The sequence below is a fragment of the Labrus bergylta genome, chromosome 4 (assembly GCF_963930695.1).
Source record: "Labrus bergylta chromosome 4, fLabBer1.1, whole genome shotgun sequence".
NCBI lineage: Eukaryota > Metazoa > Chordata > Actinopteri > Labriformes > Labridae > Labrus > Labrus bergylta.
The window spans coordinates 12,930,955-12,941,616 of record NC_089198.1 but is presented as its reverse complement, the minus strand read 5'-3'; the positions used below and the strand labels follow the sequence as shown (position 1 = coordinate 12,941,616).

The 10,662-nt window shown below is 41.2% G+C and overlaps 1 protein-coding gene across 3 annotated transcripts in view; it reads left to right on the top strand.

Moving 5' to 3' along the window:
* Positions 1-9,558: 9,558 nt before the first annotated feature.
* The window catches only part of carmil3 (capping protein regulator and myosin 1 linker 3), a 97,652-nt gene continuing 96,548 nt past the window's right edge, over positions 9,559-10,662 (top strand). Inside the window, exon 1 of one of the 3 annotated variants that reach the window (XM_065953752.1) lies at positions 9,559-9,740. In XM_065953752.1, the coding sequence (XP_065809824.1) occupies positions 9,683-9,740 (58 nt within the window). In that variant the 5' untranslated portion in view covers positions 9,559-9,682. The remainder of the gene's footprint in view (positions 9,741-10,662) is intronic. The other 2 variants (XM_065953751.1, XM_065953753.1) reach the window with 2 other exon arrangements.

Below are 10,662 nucleotides of genomic sequence, written 5' to 3'. Positions count from 1 at the left end.
TGCTGCCAGATAATATTGTGTTGAGTATTTCTCCTTCTTCTTTAACTGATTTAATCATGATCCCTCTCAGTGCATGCTGGGACGTGCTCCAGCTCCCCCCCCCCCCCCCCCCCCCCCCCCTCCTCCATGGAGAGGAACAGATGGGCAAAGAAAATTAATGAGAGAATGAATGAGAGGCTGCAGGTACGCTTCACTACGCCGCTCACTTATTAAGGGAGGGATTTCTGACTTTCAATACTCGTGATTTTAAGTGTGTTAAATTTTGATCTAATCGAAAATTAAAATGTGTGAACTGCAATCGTTATTCAATCTTTATTAATGTAATGTTAACATAATTAAACAATGGGATTTTATGATCGAGATATGTTAAATACAGATTAAAGATTCATTTCAATATCAGACTTTGTTTTGCTGTGAAACAAAATCTTAATTATTACTCCAATCTAAAGTTTTCAACATGTCATGGTTCAGCTGTAAGGAGTTTTTTTCTCCTGTGAAGAGTTCTTAGCTGGATATGAAACAGACTGACAGTATAGATGTCTCTTAAAGGTCAAATATCATGCTAAATACACTTAATCATGTTTTGCTAACACTCATTATGTTAAACAGCCTGTTGTGAGCAAGGCTGAAATAGAGGGGTTTATAGGCATGATCAAATATTCCCAAGACTGATTATTTCTATCTTTAATGGTTGAAACTGCTGCTGGGGGGGGGTAGGTGTCAGAGGAAGTGATTCAAACAGCGCGTATGCATAGCACAGCAGAAGTGATGTCATCAGCATTTGTCATCAGCATTTGTATCAGCAGTAAAGCGTAGAGCACTTACAAAATGTACAGAGCTGTAAAGTTGTCACTGTTCCACATACAACCAGTTTTCTGCTTGCTTACTTGTTGGCAATTTAAACCGGAAGAAGGTCCGAAAGTGACTACCTGAAAGGCAGCATATCGCCACTTACTGTAGCAGAGTCAGACATACTTCAATAAATGAATAGTCCCTCGTTGCTTCTATACAGGGACAAGGACAGATACATCCATGACATTTCTACAGGATTATGTGCTTGTTAAAAAAACACATTTACCATACTCTGTCAAGCAATCTTCACTCTGCACTCTGCAATCTTCTGCTATTACAACCATCAAAATGTTATTTATAGGGACTTCATCGACAGCTGAAGAGTGCATTAACACTTCTTCATTCTGCAGCTGTTGTTATAAGCACTTGTAAGGTTAATGTTTTTAATCATTCCCCGTAACAACTACTCATCACGCACCCTTAAACTCCGTCCTTAAATGCACAAACATTTACCCACTCTTCCTCTTGAGTTGTCTCTAAACCATGTTGTTAATTTGAAAGGAGTGTTTGAAGTATGTCCCTTTAAACTCCTACCATCAACAAATGCAAACTGATATTAAAACTGATGCTTGAATACATTTTCTTTTCTGACGTTGTAAAGCCATTAGAACCACTCTGTATCCCCTTCATGCGACTTAAAACCAAATTTCCTCCTTTATGTCAAGGACCAGGAATGAATAATCATTTTTGCTCTGACTGAAAGCCTCTTAATGCCACAGAAATCTTCAAGGTCTTGTCACAATTTAAATGTCTTTGGTTGCTGACAGACAGTCAGTCATTGTCAGACCAGACAGGAACAAAGTGCAGACCTTCACTTCGGCCTCATAGCCCCTCTCAGTTAGCTTCTACTTTCAAAGGAAACCCTATTCTGAAGTATTCGTTTTATAAGAGTAATACAAAGTGCAGCCTGGTGCTGGGGATTCCTGGTGGGAGTGTGAACGTACACAACAACTGTCATGCCAAATCAGCCTTTAGCTTTTGAAATATGTTGATCATGGACAGAGGAAAAAAACACAGATGGACTGAAATGATCAGATAACTTTCTTGGAGAAAGAAAGGAGTAGAAAATATACATTTCATTAAAATAAGTATACTTCTGTAAAACATGCAAGGGTTCTTATCATAAAAAAAAAACATATACTGCTGCTTTATCCTGTTCATTGTCTGTTTTACAACTGAGACTGCGACACAGAAATCCTTTAACCTGGTTATGAGGTCTATAATCAAACTGGGGGTTACAGTATTCACATTTTATAGGCTGTAAACAAGTAACTGTGCATCTTCTAGAATAACTTGTTTTGTGTGTAGCTGCTGTGTTAAAGCTAAGAGTCTTATTGACTCTCCTAAAAGGACAGCAGCAAACATGAATCAATATACGCGTCACTGGGCTGCTTTTAAGGAAAATGTGGCAACAAGGTACATTACCTTTCAGTTGGTGTTGCAATAAGTTGTTCTAGCATTTATTTAGCTGTACAATATTTACTTCACAACCCAACAACAAAAAATAGAAATATCTGATGTCTTTGGTTTGTCAAATTATTTCCGTTCGAGGTTGCAGAGTACTTGAGCCAATCCCAGCTGTCATTGGGTGAGAGTTAGGTGGGGGGGGTTGTACACCTTGGACTGGTATATGAAGACAGACAATAATTCACACTCTCACTCACATCTACGGCAATTTGGAGTCCAACCAAATAACCTAACTAGCATGTATTTGAACTGTGGCAGGACATCCGAGTACCAGGAGAGAACTTTATAACTCCATACAGAAAGTGCCCCCGTCCAACGAGTGACTTGCTTTGAGGTGACAGCGCCAACCACTGCACCATGCAGCCCTCCAATAATTTATTTAAACCAATGAAATGTTTGAATGGCCTACCTACTTACCTGTTTGCTCTATACCCTAATGATTACCTTTTCCTAAGCTAAAGCTAACAAGCTAGTTGCACATTCTCTCTTGGACTCATCCTGCACCAAAATACATTGATATACTCATATTACATGCATTTCATAAATATTTAAGTCAAATATACAAGCTTTTTATTTGTCAATATAGACAGCATTTTGGGTCATTTTTTGTGTCGTTGAAATGTGTGTTAAATGTTACATTTATTTGTATTGTATATTTTTAAATCAGCATAACCCTGCATTTTTGGCCTGAAAAATACTGTTTCAAACTCACATGTTCATACATGTTTTCATTTGCATTACTCTTAACTCTTCGATATGTATTTTGTTTATACAGTTTGACATATGGACCATCTGTTAACACAGAGAAGGCAGGGTTTAAAACCTATACTGCAGCCAGGCAGTAGGGGGAGCTCCGAATGTTTTGGCTTCACTTTTGGGGAGATGTCATTACACCCATCTTTTTATACAGTCTACGTTACTACGTCATCAACATAAGAGAAGGTTCAATATCACATTGTTGCTTATCATGGACTTTTTGTCTTCCCCTAGGGGTCATCAGGAAGACTGCAGGTTAAGACCACTTCCCCTTGGTTTTACTATTTAAACCAAGAGGCTCAGTCCTCTTATTATAAACAGGGTCCGGCCTTGACCTTGATTTTTTTTTTTTTGTCATGCCACTGTTTCTAAGATGAATCAAGATGTTGAAATTTGATGCGCAATTCTTTCACGACACTGATTATTATTCCTTCCAATCAAACATGAACATACTTTATCTCCTACAGCTTCCAAAAACAGCTTTGACATTCATTCTCTCTTCACACTCTGATGCCCAGCTCTGATCCTCGCTATTCCACCTCTGCAGCCTCCTCCTGCATTTGCATTTAGATTTGTGTGATTTCTGGGATGTTTCTCTCTATGGGTTTGTGCTCATTCAAATGGCTTTTGTATCTGAGGCTGTGCCGGAGGGTCTGCGTGCTCAGAGACGGTCTGTGAAGGTATTTTTTTTCAATGTGTGTCAGGATCGCTTCAGGGGCACAGCATCGCCATCAAACTCAACAGGACTGCTGCAATAAACGCTTCAAACCTTCAAACCTGGATAAAGTGTTTTGACTTAAAACCATAAAAGTGAATGTCTCATTCTCTGTCCCACGCTGGCTCCATGTCAAACCCTGCTTGTTATGAAACATCTAAGACCTTAAAAATGTCTGGAAAGAGACAGTGAAGCCCTTTAGGCATCATGTCCAATCAATAGTCTTTTCAGCTTTTTGGTGTGTGACATTAACAGATCAGTGGAGCCATGAAATAGAAAGCTGAAGTGTTTTTCACTCTCTGGTCTTTGAAGTGATCTTCTGTGTTACTTCCAATCACTCACTATCTGTTTGTCTTTTTCTTGAAGCACCAATGCAGTAGAAGGATTGAAACAAAATAAAGCCTTGTAAGAGCAGATGCCCTGACCAAGCAGAGTGTGTAGCCTCTGGTGGAGAGCAGCACATGCAAGCAGCTAGGATGTCTCCTTGCAGCCAGCTGTTTCACACTCACTCTTTATCTGCATGCGGGCTCATTTAGAAACCGGTTGCTGTTCGCTTTTCTCGAGCAGTCATTGCTGTGAAGGTCAACGAAAAATCTATGCTCCCAAGAAAACCCCCAAAAATAGATTGGAGTCAAGCCCTGCAGTGCATCTGTGGAAATGCTGGTTCAATAGCTGTGGTGGTTAGTAACACAATACAGAAGAATGAAGACTTATGATTGTTCTCTTCTTGAGTATTTCGCCTCCTTTTAATCAGACTAATCTTTATTGGTCAAGTATGTCTATGCATGTACAGGGACTTGCATTGTTCTCGGTGTATGTGCAGTTTAAAGTAATGACAAAAAGCTTAACAAGGTAATATAAGAATTTAACTACTAATGCAGAGATGTGCAAAATAGAAACAAACCTATTTTAAAATATGTTCAAGTACATTATATACATTTCAAAGATATTTGTAAAAAGATAATGCAATGGTGAAGAGTGAATTTAACAATATAAGTTATGCTGCTTTATGTTCTATATGTATCGATAGACTCTTTATTGGCATTGTATAAAAGAACACAACAAAACTTTGTAAATATATTATGGGGCAGCTGTGGCTCAGTCTGTTGTATTTAAGCTGGAGGGTCGGGGGTTCAATCCCTAGCTCCTGCAGCCACTTGTCCAATGTGTCCTTGGGAAAGATATTCAACCCCAGTTTGCTCTTGTTGCTTTTGTGGCAGTGTTTGAATGTGTATGAATGGGATTAGTTACTAATAAACACAGCAACCTCTGCCATCAGTGTGTGAATGTGACCTGTGGTGTGAAAAGCGCTATACAAGCCCAAGTCCATTTACATCTATAAACATAATTAAATCTTCTTTTTGTCTTATATTGTGAAAATACAGGGAACCCTGGAGGATTCTCAAACAGTCGCTCTTCATTCATAGTGTTTCACTTGACTTTTCAAATGGAAACTACTATTGGAGAAATACTAGAACAATGTTTTTCAAAGTGGGGGTCCTATAATTGAAATATCTATGTGTGGCACAATGAAGTATGATTCTTCACAAAAATATAAAAGCAAAAATGAAAGGGCATTATTATTATTTCATATGGCAGGAGTTTATCTTTTCTTTTTCCTGGCTTCATAATTTAGCTTATGACCCCTCACATTTCTCTAATAACACTTTGGAGGGGGCCTGACCAGTCAGACTGGGCTTTGAGGTGCTGGTAACAATTGTATATGGCAGCTGGTCATTGGTGTGCCTGTTTCCTGAATGACAGATGATGTTATTTTCCACTCCTTTTCTTCAATTTATATGTGACAGACTACACCACAGGACATTGCAGTACATCTAAACTGCTCAAACCCTTTTTCCTCTTAAACTAACGATTTTGTTGCCTTCACAGATGATATTCCTACAGTGTACAGTTTTACTTTTAATACAGATATTCCACCAATGACACCGTAAGATTAGTAGTATTTCTCATTGTTATTTTGGTGCTTTTATGTTAATAACTGTACGGTTTTGGTTTTGATATTCCAGAGTTAAACAGTATACAGAGTGACTGCCTTCTAGATGAACGTACGCCACCTGTCAGTTCAGAACATGCCTTCTGTTTACATCTGATACAAACTGAGTGTCCTCTAGGTCGTAGTTTACTCTGTTGAACCAGAGGAGGGCAGTGTATCACAAGTCTGCTGAAATGTCTGAAGGTATTGTGTGTGTGTGTGTGTGTGTGTGTGTGTGTGTGTGTGTGTGTGTGTGTGTGTGTGTGTGTGTGTGTGTGTGTGTGTGTGTGTGTGTGTGTGTGTGTGTGTGTGTCTCTGACTCTTCATTCGGCACACTGAGGAGAACCCAGCTTGTGTTGAATGATGGGAGAGGATCGTAAGCCTGCTTTGAAGCATCATTATGAGTTAGTACTGACGTCAGGAGGAACAGTGAAACGGCGGGTGCTTACACTTTATATCCTCTGGCTGTTACTGGATGCGGTTGCCAATTTGATACACTCCTACCTCTCCTCCTCCTCCTCCTCTTCCTCCTCCTCCTCTTCTTCTTCTTCTCTCTCTTCCTCAGTGCCTTTAAGTATCTCTGTGATATGAGGATGTCTCACGTCTTCCCTGCACAGATGTTGTCTTGTGTGCTTTTTTTTGCACACAAGCTTTTTTCTGTGTTAAACACCTCGCTGCTTGCCGGATACTGCAGCACTTTTGTAAAACCTTTTTATTCCAGCATTGTTTTATGTAAGCAGATTCATGCACACACAGTACCTAGATAGAGGGGTAATTGAGGGCGCACTGAGCATCTTGATTCCTTTTCTATGAGATGCTGCATTGATGAATAAATAATGCAACGTCCTTTCAAGTGCAGCTTTGAACAGTGCTGAAGTTTTTAACTGGATGAAACCTGGAAACAGTTACACTCCCTCAGACTATAAACCTCTTATTCTAGCTGTCTTGGCTCTCTCTCTCTTTTAACGCCCCCACCCCCTTTCTCTCTCTCTGTCTTAGGCATTATGCCCCCCCACTGAGTCTCCTTTCATCATCGAGCAAGTATCAGTGAGAGGCAGACACAAAGGTCTCTCACACACATGCGCAATCAGACATAAAAGCATGCATGCATATAATGTAGCAGACACTGCACTTTTGTTAGGCGCCTTCGAGGGGGCCAATTTTTTGGACACCAGAGGCAGCTGCACCCTCCACGACCCTTTCATCAGTGCTTCATGAACACATTTGTCAAATTAGGATGTGATATATTGGACCAAAGGGGTCTTTGGTCTTGGTTTTGTTTTGTCTGCATCCACGATGAACAGCTGAACTGTGTTGCATAAGCGATGACATTGACAAGTAGTGGCCATTCAGATGAGTAGGTGAATCATGCATCATCGTTACTTACAGCTTGAGCTTCAACCTGGCCTCCCAATTCTCCAGCCCAAATCCTATCACAGCAGGCGAGTGGTGCTTCAGCAACTCGGAGGAGAAATGCACTGAATGAAACAGTTTGATATATGGCTCTATTCCCTCTATGTCCTCACATCATTACAGAAATATTGCCTTGAAAACACATTTATCAAAAGCATCAAATCTACTTTCTTCTCTGACATAATAAAACCATTACTTTTCTATTGGGGCTATCTTTAAATAAATAATTACTTAGTGTCTGTCTACATGGACAAGCACACACAGAACAAGATTTATTGGACACATTAAAGCTTCTCACAATGATCTAATCCTTATCATTTTTGAAATACATTTTAAGATTATTATTATTTTTTTATTCTTATCACTCCTAAAATACATACTCACAATTCTGTTCATCTGGTAGAGAGATTTGGGGCAATCATGACCAGATTTCCATCTGTATGTCCAGAGGGAAATAAAAAAAAAAGTCAGGGTAGCCTGGACTCAATTTCATGATCAGACTTGTAGCTCCATTACAAAACTAAGTCAAAGAGCTTTATATGTTCTGCTCCCTGTGCCTGGAACCAACTGCAATTGGATCCAAAACTGCAAAACTTTCTGAGAAATCTTTGGCAGCTGATGCTTTAGGGTACTTCACAATCTCATTGTGTTAACTTGATTGAGTTTTATGGGGTTTCAGATGGGTAATATTTTAAATGAATGGTTTTAGACAGTACTCGGGCTGTATCAAGGCTGCCTCCTGGATAAATCTTTGTATGATTGCACTGAAGAGTGTTTCCAATATTTTTAAAGCCCTATCTTTTTTTCCTGAGTTCGGTGCATTATATTTCGTTTCCTGTTCAGTTAATTATTTTTTATGCTGATGAGAAATAATCATTTAATGAAGCAAAAAAGTTCCACATTACCAAAATAGATAATTAAATAAATACATACATAAAGAACAGTAAAATAAAATAACAGAATGATTGGTGTATTTTTTTAATATTACTTTCCGGTGATTTCCCTTGTCATCAGGGCCCGCCCCCCTCACCTGTAAGCCAATCAAATTTGACGGCAGCCTCCCAGCGGGTTTTTCGACAGGTGAAGTAGTTCAAGAGCAACAGAGTAATTCTCAAAGAAGGAGGCTTTAAGAGTTTACGAGGAGGCGACTTCCGATAGATTGTGTTTGTGAGTTGTGTGTCTCTCTTCATGAACATTTGAACACCACAGCAATGAAGAGATATTAACCGTATCTTGGTGATAGGCTGTGTAAGTTGACAAGCCAACCTAGCTTTAGACTGACTAGTCAGGTAGCCTAACGTCAGCAGGCCCCATTCGCCTAATTAAAAGGGAGAGGCTGCGTATTTTAGGCTGCTGCTTTTTGTAACATGTTCAGCTGTCGCTTTTAGAGACAAAATAATGATTTATTATCGTAATAGCTGCTGTAGCTAAAGCTAGCTGGCTTCACTTCGCAGAATCGGTGAGCTGCTGAATGATTGGCTTAAATGTGAGGTGGGCGGGCACAGGTGTAGCTCTACTGTCATTAAATATGGCTCTGAGGGAAAAATGCTATATGACAAAAAATGATTTGTTAAACTTAAAGAAAAAGGTTCCTACAACATAATAATAAAAGTAAAAATTTAAAGAGTATTTAAAGAATTTAGGCTATTTTTCCACAGCCAATGAACTGAGTTTAAGTAATTTAATAGGCTATAGGTGACTTGATGACTGTAGCCTGTTGTTATACTTGACTACAGTTTCTTACCCATAATGTCGTGTTCTTTTTTTTAATTACATTGAACAGTCCAAATTCTTGCAGCCCAAATTTGACAGATTATTCACAACTCACTTGGTGCTTATAAATCAATAGAGAAATCATCTTCAGGTGTAGTACAGAGACGAATGAACCCCCTCATTTGCCTCATTACTTATTGATGGATGGTTGTTATTGTGATGTATATGGCTGTATTCATCACAGCAGTGTTGCATTGAAAACACATTTTGAGCATCATGTCAACTTTCAGCTCTGATCTTCTTTCTTACTCGCTGCTTATCTGCTGGAGTCCACAAAAACTACCTTAAAGACCCCCCCCCAGCCACAAGTCCATTTTCAGTCTGTACACCTCAGCTTTCATTCAGTCACACACTGTATCATTTACATTCTTTGTCATGAGAGCGTTTCTTTTTTTTTTGCTACAGCCCCTCTCTCTCTCTCTCTCTCTCTCTCTCTCTCTCTCTCCACCCCGCCCCCCCCCCCCCCCTCTCTCTCTCTCGTGCTGGAGTGCTGAGTCGGAGGCGCTCCTCGGGTTTTGGCCAGTGCGCAGCGCGGCACCGCTTCACATCACACTGTACGCACGGACTGTTGCTGCGTCCCGGAGGCCCCCCCCCCCCCCCCCTTGCAGGCGCTGAGGACCGAGGGAGATTAAAAGTGCACTTTTTTTGGGGGGGTGACGTTTATTCGCGGAGGAACCGATAAGGGGGTCGGACCGGCGTGGAGGAGCGTCACCATGGCCTCAAAGGAGACCACAGCGGCGGGCTTCGTCAACGTCAGCAGGGAAATCACAGGTGAGCCCCCCAGCGTGACTTTTAAGGGGAAGTATAGATGAGGAAGAAGAGCCGTTTCAGTACATGTGGGGGGTCAGTTTTGTCTTCACTCCGCTGCTCTATAAATCTTCGCTTTCTAGTTCCGTTTCATTTGGAAGGAGTTATCACCGCAGGCGATCGCAGGAAATGTCTCCCCAGGCAAAACCGGAGTTAATGGCTGTTGAAGCTCGGGAAGATTGTAATCCCATCGATCTCTGAGCGGGGGGGGGGGGGGGGGTGTTCACTTTCGGATTGATTTGATATTAAAGATCCGGCTGTGAAATGTATCGGCCACCAGAGTCCCGTAGAGTGCTGACAGAGTTATTTTAAGTGCACCACTGTGCGTGAGTGCGCGTCACGGCTGTCGATGTGCATTCATTAGGAGTTTTCATCCCTTTCTCTCCTCCCTGCGTGTGTGAGCGTGGGAGTCACTGTGCGACTGGGAGTGCTTTGCGTGCAGCAGGCAGCATGGGTTCAACTGCACACTGTGCTGTGCCACTTCCTGCTTGGAAGATTTTACCTGTACACACACACACACACACACACACCCACCCACACACGCACACACTCAGTGACCAGCATGTGTGGATAATAAGGTGTTCAAGTAGGTGTGTCCCTCACAGATAATTATCCAGACGCGAGTTAAATCCCGCTGTTTACCAGCTCAACCTGTCCAAGCCCCGTCTGTCTGGCCTGGTGATAAGAGTAAGGCTGCATTAGGACATTAGCACACCTGCCATCGGAGCCCAAGATTGGGAGGGGGTCGGGGGTGGGGGGGGCGATGGGGGGAATTCATGAGAAGAGTGTGAGTGAGCAGATCCATCAAAGTGTCAAAATGGCAGTGGGGAAATGAGAGGGCATTCAAGGTGACAAGGGGCAACTGAGCGATCTTGTTTGTTCTTCT